The sequence below is a fragment of the Nipponia nippon genome, unplaced genomic scaffold, assembly GCF_047370975.1.
Source record: "Nipponia nippon isolate SJK-2023a ecotype South Korea unplaced genomic scaffold, ASM4737097v1 scaffold_8, whole genome shotgun sequence".
NCBI classification, from domain to species: domain Eukaryota; kingdom Metazoa; phylum Chordata; class Aves; order Pelecaniformes; family Threskiornithidae; genus Nipponia; species Nipponia nippon.
The window spans coordinates 38998813-39023784 of record NW_028262402.1 but is presented as its reverse complement, the minus strand read 5'-3'; the positions used below and the strand labels follow the sequence as shown (position 1 = coordinate 39023784).

The following is a 24972-nucleotide window of genomic DNA, read 5'->3' as shown; positions in this document are numbered from 1 at the left end:
GGGAGGGGGGGGGGCAGGGAGAGCTGAGCCAGGATCCCCCTGGGGCTCTGGCTGCTCCTCGCGGGAGAGTCCTACGTGGGGCTGCCACAGCAGTGCGCACAGACTGGACGCCTGGCGGACGCTGCCCTGAGCTGGTCACAGCTGGATCCAGCTGCCTCGGCAACGCACGAAACCAGCCCACCACACCAGACACAACCAATCTGAGCGGCTTCTTTCACCTCTGAACCAATCAGAGGAGATTCTCCCTGGTTTTGCAAGGAGTTCCTCGTGGGCGACATGCTGGACACCTCCCCCACCCCGGCCAGTTCTCCACACCCTTCTCAGGCCTGCCCAGGTTCCCCGCTATGTCTACACCCCATGTGGCTTGTGAGAGGGCCTGCAAAATGACACCACTCAGCTCCAGACTAACAAGCAGCCGCATTCCCCTGCTCAGGGGTTTTCTTGGTTTTTTCATTTTTTATTTTTACAGTAGAAGGTCTCCTCATGCCTGGCCGATGGCATTCATTCCCATTATCTTTCCATGAACCTGCACTCGATAGATGCAGGTGTAGCCTGACTTTCCCCAGTTGCTCTGTATGACAAGCCTGATAAACTGGAAGGCTCTGGCAAGCTCATTCTGCAAAGAAAACGGGGCAAAAAGACACATGGCTCCTGGTTCGTAAGGAGCGCCAGGAGGCTCCGCGCGTCTTCCTCTGCCAGCCTGGCCCTTGCGCCGGGAGGCGCAGCTCCCGCCCTGGCCGAGGGGACAGCTTCTCTCTCCTTCCCCCTTCTGCCACCCAGGACCCTTGCGCCTCTGCAGAGCAAACACCTGGCCGGCCTCAGCGAGCAGGCCAGGCCACTGTGGAAACCTGAGGCTTGCTGGGTCCGGGGGAAATGGAGCCTGAGGAAAGTCCTGCTGCTGGGGCAAGGTGCTGGGTGTCCTCCCTGCCACCGCCTGCCCAGCTGGGGCTCGGTCCCTGTCCCGCCCACCCCTTCCCTTCACTGTGGCCTCTCTGCTGGCAGAGTGGCCGTGCAGCGCTCCTGCGCATGGGGCGTGGCAGCACCCAGCGGCTCCTCCACCGGCCTCCCCAGCAGAACCCAGGCCCGGGGATGCCAGCCACCCTGCAACTGGGTGTGGGGCATCCCCCTGGTGCTGCCTGTTGGCTGTCGCCACCCGCCACTTGCGTTTCAGGGCAGTGCGCAGCACATGGCGGGGGGCAAGGCCGTGGCTGGCTCTGCCAGAAGCAGCAGACATAGGCGGGGAGCTCTGGGGACCCACAAGGCCGTGGGGCCGCCCTGGGTCTCGCTGTACTTTTGCTGCCCTTGCTGGGTGCTGCTCGGCCCTCCAAACCCTGCCACGTCTCTCTCGGCCAGGGTTGGATCCCCGCCTCGGGAGGGACTGTCCACACTCCTTCTGCCACTGACTGGCGGGCAAACCTGTGGCCTCTTGCCTGCACACGCTTCTCGTACCCGCAGAGGGAAGGTCTGGGTCGGCTGTTTCTCTCTGTCGTAGCTGAACGTCCCGAGCAGAGTTTCTTCTTCTCCCTCCTCATCCACTCCCTTGAAGATAAAGCACAGAGGAGCAGGTCAGGCTCAAGTCAGCCATGAGAAAACACGCATGCCGGATCCAGGCCTGCGACCTGCCCCCTCTCCGGCCGCTCCAGCGCAGCCTGGCGCAAGATGCGATGGAGCTGAGCTGTTGGGCCAAAACGCACTGAGCAAGTCTTAGGATGGGATGGCACCACCCTGCATGTCCCCTGACATGTCCCCTCAGGCCAGCGCAGTGCTTGGGAGAGACCAGCACATGAATCTCAGCAGATGCGCAGAGACTAGCAAGTCCCCCTTACGGCTTTTCCCCAGCACCAGGTCCCAGCCCCAAGTGCCTGGCAGAGACTTACAGAGACGGTGAAATCTCGGGGAGCGCTGCTGATGTCCCCGAGCGCAGAGGACTTCTTCAACGGGTGCTGCACAGTGATCGCGGTTGGTCGGACTTGTGCGGGCAACCTGATGACCACCTGGCTCCGAGACGCTTGGAAGGGCCAGCAGTATCCCGGGGAAATGTCCAGCTGAAAGCAGAGGGCAATGGCAATGGTTGGTGAGGGCGTGCCATGGCCCGTGCTGCTACCAGTGCAGCCAGAAGCACTGGCGGCACGGTGCCTGTGGGCCCTATTTGTGCTTGAAATGAGTGACGTGTTGGGAAATGGACAGAAGGGCCCGGACGTCTTCCCGGCTGCGGAAAGAGGACTCGCTGAAATCCCCAGGAGAGGAAAACGTCCGTCATGAAACACCTGATACCCGGCACCCGAGTCAGGCCTATGAAGAAAGCGCTCTCTCTGCCCAGCAGCTCTGCGCCTTCCCCTACCCCCACCTTGCCCCATCTGAAAAGGGACGATCAGAGCTGCGGGAGGCAACTGGGGTTGCAAAGGAGAATGACAGAATCGTAATGAGAGTCGTTCAGGGTGGAAAAGACCCTTAAGATCATCGAGTCCAACCGTAAACCTAACACTGCCAAGTCCACCGCTAAACCACGTCCCTAAGTGCCACATCTACACGCCTTTTAAATACCTCCAGGGATGGTCACTCAACCACTTCCCTGGGCAGCCTGTTCCAATGCTTGACAACCCGGCTGTCAAGCTGGCTGTTGACCAACACCCCCAGGTCCTTTTCTGCCGGGCAGCCTTCCAGCCACTCTTCCCCAGGCCCGTAGTGCTGCATGGGGTTGTTGTGACCCAAGTGCAGGACGCGGCACTTAGCCCTCAACCTTACCAGGGGGAACAAAACCAGCACTGATGATTTCTGCTACCGTACCTGCACAAAAGTATCCAGGGAGTTCAGATCACAAAGGAACCGGAAGATGCTGCAGGGCCATGCATAGCTCCTGGGTGATCTCTGCAGGTCAATGGTGGCCCCTGAAGGGAGAAGAGAGCAGCTGACTGTCAGAGGCCCCAGGCTCGGGGGGCCCGGTGGCTCTAGGGTATTTCTAAGGCTGCCTGCCAGTCCCACGCCCAGCCCCGTGCCCGCGGAGGTGATGCAGGCAAGGAGGGGATCCCCGTGCCCAGTGACAGCGTCTCTCTCACAGCCACACAAAGAGAAGGTCTGCGGGCGCTGGGAGAGTGCAAGCGCCCGTGGGAAGGGCAGGGGGCCCAAGCCCACATCCATACCTGCGCTTTTGAGAGCCCAGGCAGACATCTGGACGTTCTCATCCGAAGGGATCGCAGACATTGCCATTCTCATGTCCTGAAGCTCCTGGGAAAGACAGAAATGAACACGGTAGATGACCACGTCAGCAGGCCGTTCAGCGTGACCACAGAGTCCTGGCACGCAGCAAAGGAAGGAGCCCATGTCAGAAAGCGCGAGACAAGCCTGTCCAAACAGCTGCCGGGCTCAAAGCCTTCCAATGAGAAGAGCGAGGGCTCGGCAAGAGCATTCAATTCCACAGCCATAGTGCGGGCGTGGCTCTGGGCCCCACTGCCTCGTCTCCACCTCCACGCTGTCCAGCTCAGCCTGCAGACGCACTAGTGTCTCCCAGCTCTCTGGGGCCCGGCCACAGAACTACCAGAGGCCCCAGCGCACTGGGAGAAGGATTTTGGCAGTCCTCCACTACCAGACGTGGCCCAGTTAAACTTGGTGAGAGGAAGGGGCTTTACAGCGGAGAAGCTCAACCAGCAACCCCAGGAAAACACCCTGTGCGTGGCCCTGCTTATCCCAGCCCTCTTTCCCCAGGCGCAGGATCACCTTCTGCACACGGTTCATCTCTGCAGCCAGGCATGCCACCTCCTTCCTCAACTGTTGCGCCTCCTGGGCTCGTTCCCTCAGCAGAGCGAGCGAGTTCCCGCAGACACCGGGAAAGCAGTTCTTGTCAGGGAGCTGCGCAGCCCCTCACAGAGCCTCCGTGCTCAGAGACGAGCAGAGACACGGGTGCTCGAGCCCCCTTTTCTTTCCCTGCTTTGCGAGTGCTTCCCTTCGCCTCCAGGTTTAGCAAAAGGCAAAGAGGGAGGAAAGGCACGAGCCCTTGGGCGACACGCACGGGACTGCAAACAGCACGAGGCCGGCTCCCACTACCCCACCAAAGGAGGTGTGTGACAGGAGAGGGCTCTTACCACACCGACTGCAGCTCACCCACAGGCTGCTCCAGGAGCACCTGAAAGGGAAAGGCTCTCCACTTGAGTCCCAGACCCGCCGGGGCTTTCCAGAGCCAGTGGCTCTAGGAAGACACAGCAGAAGCAGCTGCTGCTGCTGCTGCTGCTGCTTCTTCGGCTCACGGCCTGGAGACGGAGGATTCGCCCATTTACCCAAACACCGTCAGCAGTGCTCCGCGGCGGGACGTTCCTGTCCCACAACAACAGTCACTGACCTGTGGCACCTCCTTTGCCCACAGCATCCACACAGGCAGCGAGGTCCCGCAGTAGGCACCAGCTGTAATTCACATCACCGAGACAGAGTTATTTTACCAGCGTTTCTAATGATCCCCGGAGTCACACTGTCTCCTCCCGCGCCAGGGTGGCAAGAGGTTTGCCGAGAGGTTTGCTCCCTGCTGTGGTGAGCACCAACACCTGGCTCCACGGGCTGCGAGAGAGCCACCTCTCCGTCCCTCCCCCCGCACGGCACCGGCACCACCAAAGAGCCCCACTTCAGCTGGGCTCCGCTTCCCCAGCGATGCCCAGCTCCGGCCCTGCCTGTCACCGTCTCCGCTTCCTCCAGCACGCCTCCCAGCAGGGGGCTACCGGAGCAGTCGCGGCACAGCAGCGCAGGGGCTGGGCCTGGCCACGGCACGGCCTTGCAACCTGGCACTCCTTTCCCCGAGACACCTTCTCCAACCTCCCCTTCACAGCTGCACGCGCTCTTCTCTCCCGCTGCCTCTGCCCGCCTGCCTCTCTCACACGCACACCCCGATCATGCCAGCCAGGCTGGAAGTATGTACAGCCTCCCCTCACAGGCTTGCAGGCTAAGCAAGTGCTTCCCTTGGGCTGTGGCAGCTTCTGCACAGCCTGTCCACAAGGAAGGCTGCATGAGAGGAGGGACCGCCGTCCAAAAGGGACCTACAGGCTGCGCTTCCTAACGCTGGGTGCGTCTGCAGCGGCCCTTGCGCCGGCTGGGCTCTGCACGTGGGGAGCTCCCTGAGCTGCAGAAGCGGGAGGTTCGAAGGTCCCCACAGGCGTTCCAGCGCCTCTCCCTCACACTGAAGCTTGCGCCCCACGCGTCCGTGCTACCGCAAGCAGTGGGTGAATACTCACCAATAGCGGCTATGAAGGTGAGGCACAGGATCACCAGGAGCCCGCTGCTCTTCTGACAGATCTCCTTCCTGAAAAAGAGGGAGTCCTGGCGTTACCAGTGCTCAAGGACCGGAGCAGACCCCGCTACAGGGGCACTTGCAAGCTGAGAAGCACCAATTCTGGAGGTCAGCTGCTGACAGAAAGCCGACAGACCAGCCCGTTTCAAAAGGAGCACCGTTTCTGTCTGCACCCTTCAACACTGCAGGCAGAACTTGCCAAACAAAGCGCTCCAAGATCACCTTCAGACACGGAGTTCAAACGATCTGCGGAAGTAAGCCGACCTAGCAAGGGAAAGCCGCTCTTTGGCAGTCTCTGCTGGGCGCTTGCCTTCCCTTTCGCTAAGGCGGCAGACCCGGTTGCACTTGAGATGAAACACCTCTTGTTTTGGGGTGTTCCCACAGTGCTGGGCACTGTGGCAGGCATTTACTGCTCCTCTCCTGCCACCCCTACGGATGCGCCCCCTCTCTCCTCTGCCCGAGGCTGGTCAAGGCCATGGCAAAGCCTTCTCCTGCACAGAGGCTCGGCCCTCACCCTGAGCACTCCGCTGCACCCAAGTTACCTCCCTGGCGGCCGAGCTTTCGGCCACTGACACGCGTGCCGAGTGGGGCTGCCGAGGCATTTTGCTCTCCTTGCTTTCCAGGCAGCTGCCCCAGCCCTGGCACCACCTGACCTGCTGCTGGCAGGAGCCACGCTCTCCTGGCCCGCAGCACTGCCAGCCTCCCCCTCACCCACCGGCACCCCGTTCCGTGTCCGCATCGGACGCGTGCTGTACTCACATGGTGGAGATGCAGCTGCTGAGGTATCCCCGAAGAGAAGCCGGGGCCAGCCCCGTGCTGCCAGAAACAATCAAGACCAAGCCTGGCGAGGAAACCAGAGAAAGGCCTGAGGACCCTTCCTGAGGACACCCGTTGGGACGCACGTCAGACCCTGTGGGGAGGTGGGCGCTGGTGCCACGCACTCCCTCCCCAGGGCAGGGGCAAGGGCAGGGCTGGGGTTTTGCCCTGGGGTGGGGCCAACTGGGTGCACCCTGGGAGCAAAGGACTGACGGCTGGGCAGGAGCCCCTCGCAGGCACGGCACTGACGGCTCGTCCCAAGAAGGAGGACGGCCTCTGGGCTCTGGGCTCCCACCATATGGGTGTAGCCCGCAGTTCCTAGAGGATCCCATAAGGACAGGGAAACGGTAGCCAGCTCTGTCGCAGTCGCGTAGCTGAGGTGGCCCCAGGCCTTCCTCGAGCAGGATGACGTTGGCTCTGCACGGCTGTCGGGCCCGGCCCCAAACACGGGGCGACAGGCAGCCTCTTCTCCTCACCCCTCGCTGGCTCGTTTAACACCAGGCCCCAGCGTACCCGGGGCAGGTAGGAGGCAACGGGAGGAGCTCAGGCATCTTTCCTGAGAAAGCTGCCTGCCCTGTGGTCAGGTGCTAGCAGCCCGTGAGCGCTCGCCCTCCCCTTCTGATTCAAGCTCCTGGCAAAAACTTGTTGGGCAGAGTCATGCCCAGAGCAGGCCAGCCTGCAGTCCCCTCTCCGGTGCACTCGCGCCAGCATCACCTCCTCCAGCTCTGCTGCAGAGGAGCTCTGTGGGTGCATCCCAGAGGACCTTGACGAGCAAAGCAGCATTGAACTTACTCTCATTTTCTCGAGAGCGGTCCCTGCGGCATGCAGGCCCTTGCTGGGTGGCGCCCTGGGCCGCCTGAGAATGGGTGAACCTGGGGGAGGAAAATGACAGAGCCCTCTTGTGCACCGTCTCCACGCCACGTGATCCGAGGCAGGCGGGAGCCGCCAGCGCACAGGCCCTGGCCAGAAGACGGGCCTTGGGAAGGCCCCCAGGAGATGGCCCCGCCATGGCGGGAAGGGGAAGCAGCAGCAAGGCGGCACAGCCGCTTCCGCCCCGTCCTCCTCTGCCCACCGGCCCCTGCTGCACCAGCCTGCCCTTGGGCGGGCATCCCAGCGGCCCCATGTCATTCGGGGAGAAGGCACAGGCTGCCCTCCTCCAAAGCCCCCCACCACTTCCCTGAGGCCATGGCTCTCCCCAAAACTCCCCCGCGGCTGCTCTCTGCAGCACAGACCCAGCAAGGAGAGGGCTCAGCTCTCCCACGGCTCTGCTAGAGGCTGCCCAGACACACCTGCACAGTGCCTGCGGCATGCACCTGCAGATGGCTTGTGCAAGAGAGCAGTAGGATTATCCCGAGTCCCCTGGCCAGGACCCAAGCTGGGGCCAGCAGCACCACTGCAGGGTTGGCTCCGGTGGGGCAGAGGGGCTTTCAGCCTGTTTCCCAAGCCCCATGGTTCCTGCTCTGCATATAGCCCTTGTCACCTCCCCCGTCGTGTTCCCCAGCAGCCCCCTGTTAGTCTCTGCCTGTGCTACCGGCCAGCTGAGTTCCCCAGAAGGAAGAAACCCCGCACAGACATACCCATTCTCCATGTGGCTGCCAGCTCTCCTCCTTGACAGGGCAGTCAGGTGAGACTGTGGACACAAGTTGCATGTTAGAGACCACATGTTAGATCAGTGAGATAAAACAGGGAATAATACATGGTAAAAACACTGGGGTAGCAAATGCATATAGTATGGTAGAAGTTTTTTTTACCCAGAGTGGTCCTGGTAACCAGGACCATAGGTGGCCAGTCCAGCCCTGCCAGGTTTGAAACGGGACATGGTCCGGTTTTCTCATGTATTTACTCAACTGGAGGACTACCGTGCCCACATCGTCTATTTCTAAACAGCAGTTAGAAACATTTCATTTCCCACATGAAATTTCCCCCTCTTCAGCTAATAAATAGTCTAAAACCATACGGTGTTGAAGGATTGCTGTGCGCATTTGTTCAGACTGTTGAGTTAAAAGGTGTATAGTGTTAGCAGTTTTATTGGTGATAATTTCCAGAACTGCTTGTAATCGGATTCTGCTCTTTTAATTATAGATTGGTTCTCTTGCCGCTGATATTGGCTCATTGGGGTTCCAGGTAGCAAGTCCTTAGTGTTGAATTATTCTTTCGGGAGGCCATTTGTTTTCCCCCCATTTCTGTGTTCCACCTATGTTAACTTCAACAGCTCGTTTGCTGCAGGCAGTCTTTCCATCTCTCAAGTTATCATACAATGTTATCCCCAATTGAGAACAGTCTGTGTCTGGAAGAAGGAAGAACATAGGTCGGATAATCCCCACACAGCAGACCCCTGACCAATGCACTGGCAGCTGTTTGTAGGCTGTTATGTCCACAGATCCAATAACGGCCCTTCTTGGCTTTAGCGCCAGTGGCAAATGGCCCCGCTGCACTCTTTGGGAATTGGAAATACATTGTATTGTCATTGCCCAGTGGGCTAAAAAAGGTGGTTGGGTTATTATTTGTTCGGCCAGTGCAATACCAGGCACCAGAACTGTTCTTCCATTCACAGGTTTGATTATAGCTGTGGTCCCTCAATCATCAGAAAATTTAAGTTTCCTTGTTGTTTGACCAATACCCCTTAAACCCTCGGCTGTGCCTGGCATTATCCAGCCACATCCATTTGTGGACTCCCCTGTTTGTGTCTACCAATTTATTCGTAGTGTCTACTGACATTTGCTTTCCCCTACATAAACCCCTCCCCCCCGGGTGCAATTTAGACATTATCGCCCCACAGTAGGAAACTGAATTGGATGCGTTCCACTATCATCCCAAGTGATGTTGGCAGTTTTGCTGTAGTTGCTTACAATTTGTGCTGGAGTGAGGGGTGTAGAGGTCCTTATCTGTAGGGTGACAGCATGCTATTTCCAAGTTCTGCCCTTTCGAGGCATCAGTGAACCAAGGGTTCTCTCATTGTTCTGAAAATGGGGGGGGCTACCTACGGCTACCTACACAGCAGAAGGGGGCACGTCACCTTCCTGGTCTGGAGCCACTCCCTCTTGGATAACTAAATTTTTGGTAGCGCCCTCAGAAACTTCAAAGATACCACAACAATGTTCTATTGGTGCGTACCGGTTTTGTACCAAAGCTCCTTGTGCCATCCTGTCAGGGGGAGGCGTCCCGGTTAAAACTGCTTTATAATCACTTTGAAAGGACCTCTGAGCACTATCGGTTGCTGCCGAATGGTGCACTCTTCTTCTCGTAAAGCCAGGCTGACTACAAATAGCCCCTTCTCCCACATGGTGTACCTTTTTTCTGCGTCCATCAAACTACAGGTATAAAAGCCAATGGGCCAGATGGGCCCTGCTGGCACCCTTTGCCACAAATGAATCAACAGCCCGGTCGCAGCAAACCCCCACTCAATCTGTACCAGGTTTGTCAGGTGAATGGGCCCAAGGGCCTGGTAAGCATTTGCTTCAAATACCAGAAGCTGCGAAGCTTCAGTGTGGACCTGGGTCCATTCCCACTGAGCCCTCTTTCATAGTAGATCGTACAGGGGCGTGGCAGTAACTGAGAAGTTGGGGATGTGCTTCCTCCAGAACACAAGTAGCCCTAACACATGCTGTAAGTCTTTTTTTTGATTCTGGTGTCTTAATTTGGTCGAGGGAGAAAAGGGTGTCCGGTGGGATGCACGTCATCCCTCCCTTCCACCAAATTCCTAAAAATTTCACCTCACTTGAAAGGGTTTGTATTTTTTGTCTGGTGGGATTGTCAATCCTATGTCTCTAAGTGAGGGGTGATGTCCTTCTGGACTTCCCTAACCTCTTCTGCCCGATTCCCCCCTATGAACACATAATCTATGTATTGGTAAGTTTTCACCCCCGCCCTTATGGGAATTGCTTCCAGCCCCTGCGCTAGAGGCGTGGTGGGCTGAAGTGGGGGAGTGCTTGTATCCCTGAGGGAGCCGTGTAAAGGTGTACTCTTGCGCCCCCCCCCCCCCCCAAAGGCGAAGCGGTCCGGGTCCTGCGGCTGCAGGGGGACCATAAAGAACGTGTCTTTAACGTCAATAGTTGCCACAATAGGGTGTGCTTGCTCTTGAATAGCGGCTATGAGCTCGGCAATGTTCGGTACAGCGGCTGTTAATGGGCCAGTGTTGGCATTCAGCCTCCGGTAATCTATTGTTAACCTCGATTTGCCGTTTGGTTTTCGGACCGGCCATACCGGGGAGTTAAAGGGGGAGTGAGTGGGAACTACAATCCCCTGCCCCTTCAAGTCCTCCAGCACTGGCGCGATTCCGTCCCTGGCTCCTGTCGGTAGCGGGTAGGGTTTCACCGTTGTCAGTTTGGAAGGGGGGAGGGCAGGCGCCGTTTGCAACAGGCGCACCCCCGCTCCGGGGGCTTCGGCCAACCGCCTGATCCGGGGGAAGCCGAAACACCACAAGTTTCCCTGGGCGTCGCGCCACTGTCTGCCCTTTAAAACGTCTATGCCTAAGAGATTCATTTGAAAACATCCTACGGCCACCACACTATTAACAGGGCCGTCCTCCCCTGGTAACCATAGCGACACTGGGGCCATAGGTACCGATTGTGTTTTTCCTAAAGCGTTTAAAACAACCAGGTTTCTAGAGGCAACAGAGATCCCGCATCGTTCCGGTTCTGTTCGACTCAGTGCGGTAATTTGCGCCCCCGTGTCGATTAAAAACGTTACTGGTCTTTTCTTTGGTCCCACCGCTACCGTAAGCGGCAAAGTCTCCCTTTGCATTGCAGGTAAGTTGTCTGATGAACATCCACCCTCCGCCCTCCCCCGCACCTTCAGGGGGCGGAGGTTTTAATTCGCCGCCGTCTTTTCTCCCCCCGGCTGGTTTCTCCCCAAAGTTTATCAGGGGTGGGGTGCTAGGAGTTGGCCTCGAAATGGCCCCTTGCTCTGACCATCTCCGCACGAGCTGCTCCAATATCTTGGCTGGGAGCCCGTCCATTAGAGGTCGGGGAACGCCTTTCTGGAGCCCCAACTGCCAACAGTCCCTGTCGGCTCAGGGGCTTTTTCCTTTCCCAGTCGGGTCCCGGCCGCTCCCAACGGGTGATTACCGCCCACTAACTCGTTCTACCGCCCGCACAGCCCTGGTCTCGGTTCTGTGGGGTGGTCCACCAACAGGGCCGTATTTCCCCCCGAAGTCAATTAACTCCGGAGCCACCTCCCCCCATGTCCATACTTTCTTCCCTAGCCGCCGGTAGTCAGAGGTCGTTATCCCCTCCCGAGCGGCTGCAATCCTTTCTTCCCCGGGGCTGTTATAAATCCGCCCTTCCAATTGGATCCCAAAGGGTTTCAAGGAGTCGGGAAGTCATCAGGGGAGTAATTCTCTCCGGGTCTACAAGCATTAACATTGGGGAGCCCAGGCTGGGCTTGCGCTCCCGGTCATACATCATCTGAAGACACGCTGCCTTTTGCACGCTCTGCATTAATCTACCGTGCCCGTTATAGCTAAGGGGTCTCCTTTTTCCAGGGGGCTGAACCCCCCCCGCCCAGTACGCGGCTCTCCGGGTCAACGACCATGGGGCTCGGCGATCGCCCGTAGTTAAAAATACACCCGGACCCCAATACCCTTCCGTCTCCTTTTCTGACACCAAGATCCCATCCCCCCCCCCCCCGACACAGATACTCTCCACACGTACTCGGTCTCCGATTCCTTTGTATTCCTCGCAAAGTCCTTTCTCAGCTTTGTAGTTCAGTTGCGGTAAACAGGACCTCCTTAGTAATAACTTGGGGACGATTGTCACCCTCGTCCTCATACACATACTCCGTTTTGATCAGCGGGTACATGTGGGGGGAGGGTTCTCTACGGTGTCTGGCTCTTTGCAAATCCCCCTGAGGGTAGATCTGCCGTATCTCCTCCGCGAGTGTTGTTTCTACACCCGGCGGCGTATCCGCTTCCCTTAAAAGCGGACTTCTCAACTCCTTTTTTTTTTTTAATATCGCATTTTGGCGCCTCTCCTCCTCCAACTAGTTGTTCCTGCAGCGTTTTTATTACCACCTGCAGGGAGTTCACCACCGTATCTGTCCGCCAGGACCTCTGCTTTTTCTTCGCCACCGCGGCGGCCAAACTCACTCCTAACACTGCACAAATTATAGCCTTTCCCTTCCCCCTCTTAACCTCAGCCTCCTTCTACAATATGCTTATTCCACCACACTCTGCAACTGAAACCAGTGTTCCCTTGCCCAGTCTTGTCCCTGGGGTCCAAAAAGTCATACAATTTCTCTGTCCCTCCATCCAGCGAAAGCACATGGACACAAACATCGGCTGCCTTTCGGGCGGCCATCACCTACAAAGGGGATATCGTCCTGAGAGGGTCACACTTCAGTATCCAGGTTTCCCCTATGCGCTCCCAGGAGGCCAACCCGTGAAACCAATACCCAAAAATTCCTACAAAAGGGGGGTGTCGTCCTGAGAGGGTCCCGCCTTGAAGTCCACGTTCCCCCTATACGCTCCCAGGAGGCCAGACCCGTACACTAATATGTAATTACGCACGAAGAAGAACCAACATTCACTCCCTCCTCACGCTTCGTTCGTCTCCGGCTGCTTCCCTCGCGGGAGAGCAGAACCGCGGATCGGAACTCCGCACTCGCTTCGTACTTGCTCGTACGTCTCATTCACACACAATCACCCAGCAGACCACAACAAGGCACTACGGCAGTCTCGTCTCGGGGGATCCTGTTCGTGACGCCAATTCAATGTCCCGATCCAATGTCGGGGGAGGTTTCGATACGATCCCCAAGGACGAGATGGAGACGCAAACGAGGTCAGATGCCGTACAGCCCTTTCAACTTTATTCTCTCAAACAATGGGACAGCGATAGGACAAAGAAAAGGAGGAAGGGGGGGAGTCAGAACGCCTAACAAAGCAGAGGAAGAGGTGCGATAAGGATAGTTACCACCACCATCGATCCAGCGATGTTCTGTGGGTTCACGCCCCGCGCGCGCAAACAGCCCATGTCCTCAGGGAGAAAGGGAAGAGCGAGGGCCAACCAGCAGCCTCGAGGGGGGAGCACGCAGTCCTTTTATAGGGGGGGTGCTCATGCGCAGTGCCCATTTGCGTACGTGCGGTACGTGCGGCCCGTGCTACGCGTGGCGGTCTCCTTTCCCGCCAACCCGCGCGCAAGCGCAGTTTGGTCCGGCAGCTCCTCCAAAAACAGGCTGTCGAGGTCGCGGGAGGGGGGGGGAGGTGCGCAACAGGAAGGTGGAGACAGACACAGTCCAAAGCAGTCCCTTACAGCCTGCTGCGACAGGACACGGTGTAGTGGTTTTAATCTAAAAGAGTGTAGATTCAGGCTATGATATAAGGAAGAAATTGTTTACAGTGAGGGCGGTGAAACACTGGAACGGGTTGCCCAGAGAGGTGGTAGATGCCCCATCCTTGGAAGCATTCAAGGCCAGGCTGGATGGGGCTCTGAGCAACCTGACCTAGTTGTAGACGTCCCTGCCAATTGCAGGGGGGATGGACTAGATGACCTTTCTAGGTCCCCTCCATCCCAAAGCATTCTATGATCATCTTGCAATCTGCTGTGCATCAAACAATAGTTAGTTTACTGCAATACATATAACTTGAAATTTTATAAGCATCTGCAGTGATTTCAAGGCAATTTCTAGAGGAGCCTTGTACACTCTTAGGAGGAGTTACATACTGTTTTCCTCAGTTACTGCAATGCACACATCCAAAAAAATAAAAGATTGTTTTTCAGTTCTTGAGATGCAGTCTACACATTATGAAATTAACATTCGTATCAGATGTAATTCATCAGAATACACATCTGAAGCTACTATAAAGCTTTTGGAAGGGATAAGTGTCTATGAGGAAATAGAGTAAGCTTGTATCAAAAGTAAGAATCGTACAGGGCAGAATTTATTCCCTACTAAGATTTCTCCTTTCTTTTGAACTGTTTGTGGAGCTTGGGAATATGTTATGTACTGAGGCCCTGTACCTAAAAAAGAAGTCAACACTAGCTGCTGTGATGTCTCTTAACTTGGCACCTGAACCTTCTAAGGCAGCATGAGCATAGTTTGCATGACTAGCCTCTGATCTCTGGCTGGTAATCAGAAGTTAAGTGTTTGCTGGTGGCTGTGTGGTTGCACCAGCTATTTTAGCTTTTTAATGACGAGTTATACCAAACGTCAAATTGAAATAGGGCAAACTTAGTTTTTGTGTTCCTGTAATAGTGCCACATCAGGTAAACATTATTTTCTTTTTAACACTAAACCCCTACATCCCTCTTTTTAAGTGATGCAAGAAGCCCGAGGAAGTTTTGTGTCTTAATTTTATCTGCAAAATAGTATGAGCAGTTATTAAAATAAAAAACAATTTAAATAAACATTCCACTGTCTTGAAAAGTAGGTGGAGCTCTCTTTTTCCCTACATGTTCTAGTATCTTTGAGACAGCAAAGGCCTTTGGAAGTCCACTGGTATAGTGATTATTTATGATCTCTTAATCTCTTTGACTAGCCCAAGTAAATGAGTCGTATGCTGAGGAGCTCCAGAAAGATCTAGAATCTTTACTGGGATCTGGTGGAGATCACACAGCTAGAATACAGTCTTTTAGCTCAGCAGTAGACTCTTTATATATATATTTTTTAAAAAAGTGATCATTTTTTGAAGCCACAAAAAGTATCAATCCATAGATAAAATGCTGCTGACACATGCTTAGAGCAAGTAAATGTGGTAAGACTCATGGCAAAAAAAAAAACAAAAACAAAACTAAAACCAATCCAACAACTTGTTTGATGAAAAATCCCTGCATCCACATAGTTTATATTTCTGCTTCTGACTACTCTTGATGATAATTAGCTCAGAAGTCAACACGATCTTCTACAGGCAGCAGTTGCAGGGAAGCAGTGACAGAGTGCACAATATGCAAGTGTTAAATCACATAGAAAGAAGGAACATTTAAGAATGGCAGCAATCAGATAACTAGTAGAAAGGTGGATAGAGTCAAGCATTATAGCAAAACAAAGTCAAGTTTCTCTAAAGTCGCTGACTTTGTATCTTGAAGGCTTTACCATGTTCTAGTTCATCATCTGACCTTTCTTATCCCTTTCATTTTGAGGAATTTCTTATATTTTAGAGCAACTGCAGAGATAAAAATGTCCCCGAAAATAAGTATGTATACTCTGAAAGGGCTTAGATTTTCTAGGTTAGATTTTGACATAGCAAAGGATAGTAAGGATAGACAGAATTTAAATACCTGACTGCAAGACTCTTGTAGTATGAGGCCTATCAATGCTACTGCTTTTCCCGAGCTGGGCACACTTGGGCTGACAGCCTTGCAGCATCTTATTATAATGCTTTTGTATGAAATTCCATATCCTGGAATTAAACAAGGTTGAAATCCCCCAGTAAAATTACTGTCTACAAACATGTTCAATGGAAACTAGCAAAGCAAATTTGGTATTGGTTAAAGACGTGTGATTCCATTTCTTTTTTTTAATAGCAGCAGTGAACTTATGCATGTCAAACAGCACGAGAATAGGGCAGGCTCATTAAAAAAAGTTTGACTCTATTGAACAAGTCACAAATTGTAATTGCTAAGTAGAACAAAAGCCAATAAAATAGGACAATAAAAAAAGACCTATTTTGTCTTCAGCATTATATGGTGGAAGAGAGAAAGCTGGTCATTCCACGACCAAAGTCCATTCTGTAGATGCTGAGATTTAAGTTTCCCTTGGGACTCAGAGGGAAAGGAGGATATATTAGCAACATTCCATAGACTTTCAGCACCCTACAGAATACTGAAACATTCTTCCAGAGTTCAGACACCCTGATACTGCAATGAGAGTGAAAGCTGAGTATTTCTCCCTTTAAACTGCTTTGTTAGACTGTGAAGGAGTAGTACTTTTTCTGCATTACGTTGGCACCTTAAAAAGTCTTCAGAAGTGGGGAATCAACATCTATCCTTAAAAATTTGGTTGAGCAAATTAAAGCCACAGTACCAGAATTGTTTACAGACTGGATTACAGACTCAGGAACTGGTTGGGAGAAATGTCCCAGTCTTTGCTTCTGATTTGTTCCCTCATCAACTTTGAGTCAACCCACCCCTCTACTATCAGCCCTCTGGACCACTCCTCTGTAGGAAAGATTAAAAAGAAAAAAGATGCAATCCCAAATTCTCTCACTCCTACACCAAAGAAAGCAAACAGATGAACTTCACATCAACATTTAGTTTTGTGTGCCACCTACACTGCAGAGTTGCTCTGAAAGTATATTTCCTGATGTTTGTAGAGCTACTCAGGAGCAAGCAGAAATTAAGGCATAGTAGCTCAATCGGGAAGCACTGTATTTCAACAGATGCTTCCCTCTAGATTTCCAGAGATGGCTGAGACATTTGAGTGTGCTGAGGATTTTGTTTGAAATTATGAAAATAAATGTATACTTTTTAACACTTTTTGTTGACTGGGATAAACGGTAGGGTATCCACATACTGAATACCAAGGAGAAAAAAAACCCACAGAATAATTACCCACTAAATAAGAACTGTCCATGAAATGAATGAGTCAAGGATCTTGGGTTGTGGTGGGGAAAATCTGAAGAACTCATGACCATGATGCTTATTTTAGCTTTCTTATTAAACAAGCAAACAATAAACTACATTCCAATATAGGAAGGACTTAATCATTTCAAAGAGAAGAGTTGCATCACTGAAGTAGAGATGAACCCACATTTAAAAACATATAGCTGAAACAGGAAGTTTTAATGCTAAAAAATTCTCTCTAGCTGAATGTAAAAAATGCTTAATGAAAGTAATCTTTATAAATATTTTTATATTGAAATTAATATTTTATATTGGTATCAGTATTTTATCTATTTTTATATATTCTATATACTATATTTTGATATATATTTTCTATATTCTCTATATATTTTTATATTTCAAAATATTTCTATATATTTCTATTTATATCAATTTTTATATTGATATCTTTAATGTCTTTATCAATGATCTGGGTGAGGGGATCGAGTGCACTGTCAGTAAGGTTGCAGACAACACCAAGTTGGGCAGGAGTGTTGATCTGCTGGAGGGTAGGAAGGCCCTACAGAGGGATCTGGACAGGCTGGATCAACGGGCTGAGGCCAACTGCATGAGGCTCAACAAGGCTCAGTGCCGGGTCCCGCACTTGGGTCACAACAACCCCATGCAACGTTACAGGCTTGGGTAAGAGTGGCTGGAGAGCTGCCTGGAGGAAAAGGACCTGGGGTGTTGGTTGACAGCCGCCTGAACATGAGCCAGCAGTGTGCTCAGGTGGCCAATAGCATCCTGGTTTGTATCAGAAATAGTGTGGCCACCAGGACTAGGGAAGTGATCGTCCCCCTGTGCTGGGCACTGGTGAGGCCGCACCTCGAGTACTGTGTTCAGTTTTGGGCCCCTCACTACAAGAAGGACATCGAGGTGCTGGAACGTATCCAAAGAAGGGCTGCAAAGCTGGTGAAGGGTCTAGAGCACAAGTCTTACGAGGAGCGGCTGAGGGAGCTGGGGTTGTTTTGTCTGGAGAAGAGGAGGCTGAGGGGAGACCTTATTGCTCCCTACAACCACCTGAAAGGAGGTTGTAGCAAGGTGAATGTCAGTCTCTTCTCCCAGGTAAAAAGCAATAGGATGAGAGGAAATGGCCTCAAGTTGCACCAGGGCAGGTTTAGGTTGGATATTAGGAAAAATTTCTTCACCGAAAGGGTAGTCAGGCACTGGAACAGGCTGCCCAGGGAAGTGGTTGGAGGTATTTAAAAGACATGTAGATATAGTGCTTAGGGACATGGTTTAGTTGTGGACTTGGCAGTGTTATGTTTACAATTGGACTTGATAATCTTAAGGGTCTTTTCCAACCTAAATGATTCTGTTCTATGATTCTAATCTATGGTGAGCAGCACAAGTTTCCTTATCTGAGATGCATCTATTCCTTCGCTTCAACAAGCAAATTCTATCTTTTTTGTTTTGAGAGAGCATCAGAAAAACATCTTTTCTATTGCATGAGCAAAAATAAATTTTGCTATGACCCTTTCAAGAATTTTTATTCCATATAGCAGAAGTAAGGATAAAAAGCAGGAATGCAGAGGCAGGAGTTAATACTCTAAAAGATAATTTTCTTGCAGGAAGTCCATAGTTCTGCATCAGTTTTCTTTTAAATCACATCAAATTTTAAAACGATGGTCAAAACACTGGGAAGCAACATCTACAGTGATGTTTCCCAGTTACTTGAACAGCAGGACATGAGACCCTGAACTGAACAGTGTACTGCTGTAAGTATACTCATGAAAGTCTGAGACTCTAGAACACTAATACTGTTTAAAAGAAAGGTAAGATACACAAGGTTTGTCTAGAATATATCCTTTATTATTTGCAGTCTGTGTGAATTTTAATACATGATTGAATTTCTACATCATTTTATCTGTTTAAGCACATCCTGGTCTTTTCCAACAACCCAGTCAATTGCACCTTCATTATGTACAGTCAGTATTTATGAAATATTGCATACGCATCTATGAACTTAGAAAAAGAACATGCATGGGAAATTGTTACCACAAAACGGATTAAAAACAAAAGATAGGTAAACCAGTCTATCCCCTTTTAGTGTGTTATGGCTTTGCACCAAGTATCAGATGTCAAAACAAACAGTTTAACATGGTTCTTGTTAAAGGCACTTACTATTCTTCAAATACACTTTCAAATTTAGTTCTATTGCATTAAGAAGTGTATCTCTGACATCATACTTTCATAACACAGCAGAACAGTCCAAAAAGGCAGCATTAATAAAAGGGAAAAAAGGGTTTTTATGTTAAAATATGAAAATACTAAGAATTAGCACAAACTTTCAGGATTGGGTCCTTATAAAACAGGCAACAGCATTCAGGCAACAGTGATTTCTTTTCTTAGTAGCTAACAAAATAATATCCCCAAAAATGAACTCTTCCAGTTCCAGCGTATAGATATGTCTAAGTCGAGTAGCGTACCCTCTAACACCATCCCTAATAAAAATACAGCTTTTCAAGACTTAACTACTGCTCCACTTCGGCTGTGAAGGAAGAAACCTCAAAAGAGGTTTGCACATATGAGCAAGCCTACAATTCTGTGTCTCTGTATCTGGATGGCTGTCCGTAATACCCCTTCTTAGAGTGGTCTGATAGCTGCCGACGGTACTCCTCCTCCGCATCGCTGCCATAACTGCCACGGTTCTCTAGGTAAGGTCTAATAGGAGGTTTCTGGGGTTCTGGAGGTTTGGAGCTAACACAGCAAGACAGGGAAAGAGAGAGAGACAGCGTTTACTTCCATTCTGAAAAGCTGAAAAATAATTATACTTAGTATTGACTTTATGGCCATGTACAACCTAGAAAGGCATATGGAGCAAATGAAACCCCTTCTAGCCCATAAACAATTGCATGGCCATGGTAAGTCTATCTGGAAAGGCATCTTATTTCCATCAAGCTGGAGCCTGATGTTCAGATTTGACCTACTCAACCTACCTGGAAGAATGCCAAATGTAAAATTATTAAACATCCCTCCACACCCCCCCCCCCCCCCAAGAATTTTACAGTACTTTATTCCCTGAGCAGAGAGGTTTTCAGCCATTGCTGCTACCCCGACTGACATTTTCCTCAGTTATTTTTGCACCAGATTCTTTCTATGCCCGCTTCTTTTGCACCCCCAGTTTCCTGTCTCAAAGTCTGAAGACTTCTTACATGACATTTCTTAAACTGAGAACCTTCTCTCCTCACTCAAGGCTCTCACTAGGGCTCTTATCCTTAAATGTAGGCAGAAATAACCCACACGTTTGCTTTTTTATACACTGTGGTGCTACCCGTTTAAGCACATAGCACATATATAGACACTATATATGTGTATATACGTATATGTATATATGTACTCATACATATATGCATGTGTATATATATATATATATAGCACATATATAGACACTAAGCACATATATAGAAATAAAATCTGCCAAGGAAGGGCATTTCCTCAGTTTCAAAAGCCATGATTTTTGCAATCCCACACTGTACTAAAACAAGATGCTATCCTCCTTCCATATTGTCCCAGTGCTTAAGCACTCCCTCTAGGCCAATCATTAATATTCCCGTGAAAAGGCAAAAGCACTGATTTCTGTATGTAAGCAAATGCTCTGCATACGTGGTTAAAGATTACTTTTCACTCCTTCTAAAAAGCTTCCAAGGCTATTAAAAAAAAAAGTATGCTTTTCTGAACTGACCAAGAAAAGCCGAAAATAATCACTTCATGTTTTCCATTTTTGCATTTTAGATTATATACCATGACATCAAAGGATTTGATTCACTAGAAAAAAAAAGTCCCATTTCTATTGGCTATTACTAAGAGGAAAGAAAAACTCAGAAGTCCTGCAGAACAGAAACCAAAATCCATCATACAGCGTGTTAGCTCTTGCATAGGTGACTACTCAAGTCATAGAAATATGCAGTGTGTAGTGACAATGGTCAACCAGTCCAGAACTCACCAAATTTTAATGAAAGACTACTACTTTTATGAGACTTGATGGGTGACCTCAGGCAAGTTTCATCCTCAGTTTCCCTACCCACACAATACATTTGTAACTGAATAAGCATTTAAGTAATTAAGTGCTATTAAGCAATTAAAACAGCAATTATTTGTTAGGATAGACTAACAGTCATCAAGTATCTAACACAGGAAGAATGGACATCAGAGGACATGAATGCAGAAAAGCTTCTGAGTAATACTGATTGGGGTGAAAAACTGGCTCTGCAAATATTTCAGCAAAAGAATATAGTGTTTCTTCCTAGGTAACTCAAACACTATGAATGAACTAAAAGAAAAAAACATCCTGAAAAACAAAAAGAGCTCACTGAAATTTTGCCCCACTTTTACAGTAATCTTTGAGGCACAACAACAAAGTGATATACCAAGGCAGGACTATTTGTGTGAATGAAAACTGGCAAAATCAGTTTTCCTCCTGCTGGTGAAGTAAACCATCAAGACAGAATGCTTTAAACTGCATACACCATACCTCATAGGCTGGGGCCAGTTCTGTTCTGACTTCTGTGTTTTGACAGGGACAGCATAAATATCCGGGTGCTTCTGGGCTATTTCAAGCTTTAAAAGAAAGTAGGAGAAAATAACTGTTCTTTTTAAGTCTATCCATTAGGGATCTTAGACTGTAGATCTAGCAGGTCACAGCTACATCTGAAACAATTAAAGCACAAATTGATAACTGATCTTATTCATATTCCTACAACTATATAATCTTTTGCTAGAGTAGTAATTCAAAGTGCATGTGAAAACAATGGATTACCGAAAGCAACAGGATTATTAGAAGTCAGCTTTCTATAGTTACCATAGAAAGCATTAAAATATGTCCTCTTTTTACATCCAAATCCACACAATGGTATGTCCATATGTGTGGTTTCCCAAACTTCTCCCTCCAGAAGCAACACAATGCAAAGGCATGATTTTCATTTTCAGGATGCAGGCTGTTCTATATGCCAGAAAGCACAGCAGGGGGAGAATGCATCTCTTCCTACCCTGGCGTTCTGGGCCTCCTGTAGCTCTTGCATTCTTTGCATCCTTGCCTTATGATCCATCTCCTCAAATATTTTTACTTTCCTCAATACAGATTTTGGCGTATTTTCTTGTTCACTTCCTTCCTCTTCCAACTTTGTCTCCGTCTCCTCCTCCTCCTCCTCCTCCTCTGCAGTTGGGACTGCTGGCTGAGAGTTTCTCAGGATGGGACGCCCAAAGGCAGGTTTTGCAGAAACAGGTGGTGGTGTTGCTTTAGCTGATACAGTTGAAGGTTCACTGCTGACAGCAAAGTTACTTGATTTGGAGTCATAGTTCTTGGGGAAGTCATATAGATCCTCTTTGTTTTGTAACTTTCCCTGTAAGTATAAAACACGCAAACAAAGTTTACATCAGCAACTTCATAATTTTAATTCCAAATGAAGGCTTTAATCTGAAATTAATCATTTTGCCTATCTATTTAACAGTGTCAATCTTCATCCAAAGTAATACTTGAAAGGTATTTGAACTGCTGCAACATTTTGGCCATACGCTCATACACTACACATCAACCTATAGAAGACTAGCACATTTAGACTTGTTTGTCCCATTTGTTAAGGATTACCAGAACTACAACATGTGTTAGGGGGCAGCACAGAGAAAGCTGACCTCCCAAATGATTTGTCAGTACTACCCAATGTAGAGTATCACTACCAGTAGTTCAGAAGTGCACAGCACCCAAGTCTGTTTTCTATTCCATCTTTATTTTCCTTACACATGCCCTACTCTGCCCAATCTCCATTGTCAAGGCATACTTGAATACATTTTGAATCCATGCAGTATGTTGAGAGCACCCGTCCTCACGAAGAAAGGACTTTGGGGTCAAGGCAAGTCAGGAATTGCTAAAATAGAATTTGGTGTCCAAACATCGTCATTTTTTTCCCTGCATCACTCCTGAGCAAGGTTTGAATAAACAGTTAACATCGATTTCTAGTGATGGAGACTGATTTCAGAGGTAGTAGATTTTGGTTTTGTGCTTCACAATAATGGCCATCAGATAGGCTTTTCCTGATGATTAGCCTCAATCTGTTCTTGCTGAGCTGAAGAAGTGCCTTTCAATTTGTTAGCAGATACAAAAAGTTTCTTATTCCACATAAAGATCACACATATTTGAAGAGAACTGTTATCCTTCAAGTTTTCTCTCTGCTTCATCCTGCAACACCTTCAATCATTCCTTCTCTCTACACTTACAATGTTTTCTAGTGTCTGATCATTCCTATTGCTCTTCCTAATGTGCCACCCTGGAGAGTTCTCCAGAAAGAGGAACCTTCTATTCAGATTTCTTTCTGCAAGTTTACCTTAGGTGGTTCAGGCTTGAATGCTGGAGGGGGACTTGGTTCTCTAAGGATCTCCCTGCTACCAGCTTTTCTCAACTGAGCTCTTGATTCTGGACTAAATTTTTTTAAACTCTATGAAAGAAAAGAAGAGATGAAATCACTGCAGTATCCAGTAATTCAATAATTTTTTGTCTCTCTCAAGTTTACTATTTTGGGAACAGTAACCAGGAGTCAAATGACTGTCAGCAACGTGACCACAATCACTGCAGATGTAATTGCAAAGTTCAAGGTGATGAGACATCATCAGGAAACCTACAGAGTTAGGCAGAAAAGCAAGACTGTTATTATTTTTGCTCTACACAATGTAGCTCTAAAACACTATCAGAGGTAAGATAAAGTCGCAGTTTAAAAACCTCTCATTTTTAAGCCATACATACAGGACTTTCAGAAAGTCCAAAGGACAGTCTTGTTGAAAATCCAATCTTCTCACCTCCTCATGATGCACAGGTTCAGAAGACCGGCTAACAGATGAAATCCTTGGTTCATCCAAGGGCTCATCAAGTTCATTGTCAGTGTATGCACCTCCTTCTCCATCTGTATCCTCTAGGTCACTGATCAGCCGACTGTCACAACTCAAATAGTCAGCACCCATTGCAGTAAGGTAAGACATACGATCATCTGCATCATCTTCCATGCCATCCATCTAGAGAAAAGTCCGTATGAATTAAGGAACAAAGATTAAATATATAAGAATTACAGTCCAGTTAGGTCTCACATCATGCCAAATATCTCCTTAAGAATGACTCTGAAGAGCTGAAAGAAACTCTAATTCAGAACCATAAAGGAAAGTCCTGTAAAAGTTTATCCCTCCTCACCATTGTCCCCTAGCCACAGCATTAATGATGATAGCTCCAAAGTATAACAGAAAGAACAATAATAAGTAATTTTTTTGTTACCAAGACAGGCATTTACTGACCAGCTGTCTAACCTATCCAGCCTTGGCAAACACAGTTTTGAACAAGTTTTTCCTGGCAAGAGATATCTTGAGACATCTGTATAGCTTAGTAAAGTATGGACGGACTGCTTACCTTTCCTTCTGATACCCATACTGCTTCTCCTTGCTGTTGCTGGATTGTATCTTTCAGACTACCATACCAGCTATCGTTGGCTGAATTCAAATTGATAGTGGCTGTAAAATTTAAAGGAAAAAGTATATATACACAGCACATGCAATGTGATCCTTTATCCAGTCATTGCTGTTCAACATTTTTTGTTTTAGTTACGTGAGAATGATAAACAGCCATTTCATTTAGATCATTGACAGAAGCACGGTATTTTTATTGTATTATTTGTTCATTCCCCAAGCTTATTAAATCACTTATCTTTAAATGACAGTACACAAATTCACAATTTGTTGTGTAGTAGAATTTGGCAGAACAAGGAACTTTGAAAAAAATCAAGGAAGGGATTGCTCATTACCATATCTTCACATCCTTTTAGTTCCAGCCTGCATGAGTTAATATGCAGAGTAGTAAGTGGATGTTTCAAGACTCACACAGTCACATCCACTGCTCTCTTGGTAAGCAGGTTAGACACACATTCTTCCTTACCTGTAAAGAGGTGGGAACAAGTTTTCTTCAGTTTGTTTGCCTGCTCATAAAGTTTTCTTGAGCTCTTGTTAGATGTGGAACATAGCCTTTGTCTCATGGTTTTCACACCCTGCTTACTGTCTGGGTTAAAGAAGACCACAATTGGAAACCACTGGGTATAATTTAGCAGGTCCACTGCTTTAGGAGTCACATCCAACAGAGCATGTTTATCCTGTTAACAAGAAAGCCCAGTAAGTGTGCTGCTTGTGAGGAACAAGAGGAAGTGGTTGGAACATGGTATCCTAGGAAAGCCAGGATATTTTTGTTCAAATGAGACCACAACTTCTTGGATTTTTTTCCCACAGTTATATCACATTCAGAAGCCACAGCAGGCAGCCTTTTTCTTTCAGCTCTGTTTTTCTGAAGAGCTTTTGCCTGAATGTCCACATTCTTATGTTAACTAA

The 24972-nt window shown here is 49.1% G+C and overlaps 2 protein-coding genes across 8 annotated transcripts in view; both read right to left on the bottom strand.

Moving 5' to 3' along the window:
• Positions 1 to 481: 481 nt before the first annotated feature.
• On the bottom strand, positions 482 to 13075 carry LOC148050572 (sperm-associated antigen 4 protein-like). The gene is made up of 11 exons (XM_087742224.1): positions 12994 to 13075; positions 7663 to 7715; positions 6878 to 6957; positions 6029 to 6110; positions 5214 to 5281; positions 4334 to 4395; positions 3141 to 3225; positions 2788 to 2888; positions 1878 to 2045; positions 1450 to 1539; positions 482 to 616 (listed from the first exon to the last, which is right to left on the bottom strand). The coding sequence occupies exons 1-11, from the start codon at positions 13051 to 13053 to the stop codon at positions 482 to 484; spliced, it is 984 nt and encodes a 327-aa protein (XP_087598350.1). The 5' UTR covers positions 13054 to 13075.
• A 5335-nt stretch (positions 13076 to 18410) lies between these two features.
• Positions 18411 to 24972, bottom strand: part of TJP2 (tight junction protein 2) — a 69802-nt gene continuing 63240 nt past the window's right edge. For all 7 annotated transcript variants that reach the window (XM_087742662.1, XM_087742663.1, XM_087742658.1 and 4 more), the window contains 7 exons: positions 24530 to 24740; positions 24008 to 24108; positions 23410 to 23622; positions 22941 to 23051; positions 21609 to 21962; positions 21095 to 21180; positions 18411 to 19320 (listed from right to left, as the gene is read on the bottom strand). In XM_087742662.1, the coding sequence (XP_087598788.1) occupies positions 19158 to 19320; positions 21095 to 21180; positions 21609 to 21962; positions 22941 to 23051; positions 23410 to 23622; positions 24008 to 24108; positions 24530 to 24740 (1239 nt within the window). In that variant the 3' untranslated portion in view covers positions 18411 to 19157. The remainder of the gene's footprint in view (positions 19321 to 21094; positions 21181 to 21608; positions 21963 to 22940; positions 23052 to 23409; positions 23623 to 24007; positions 24109 to 24529; positions 24741 to 24972) is intronic.

Coding starts and splice junctions, on each gene's coding strand:
- LOC148050572 (XM_087742224.1), bottom strand. CDS start 13,053: ATGGGCTGTTTGCGCGCGCGGGGCGTGAACCCACAGAACATCGCTGGA. Junction 5,282..6,028: donor AGCAGCTGCATCTCCACCAT/GTGAGTACAGCA, acceptor CCTCTTTTTCAG/GAAGGAGATCTGTCAGAAGA. Junction 1,540..1,877: donor CCCGAGATTTCACCGTCTCT/GTAAGTCTCTGC, acceptor TTTATCTTCAAG/GGAGTGGATGAGGAGGGAGA.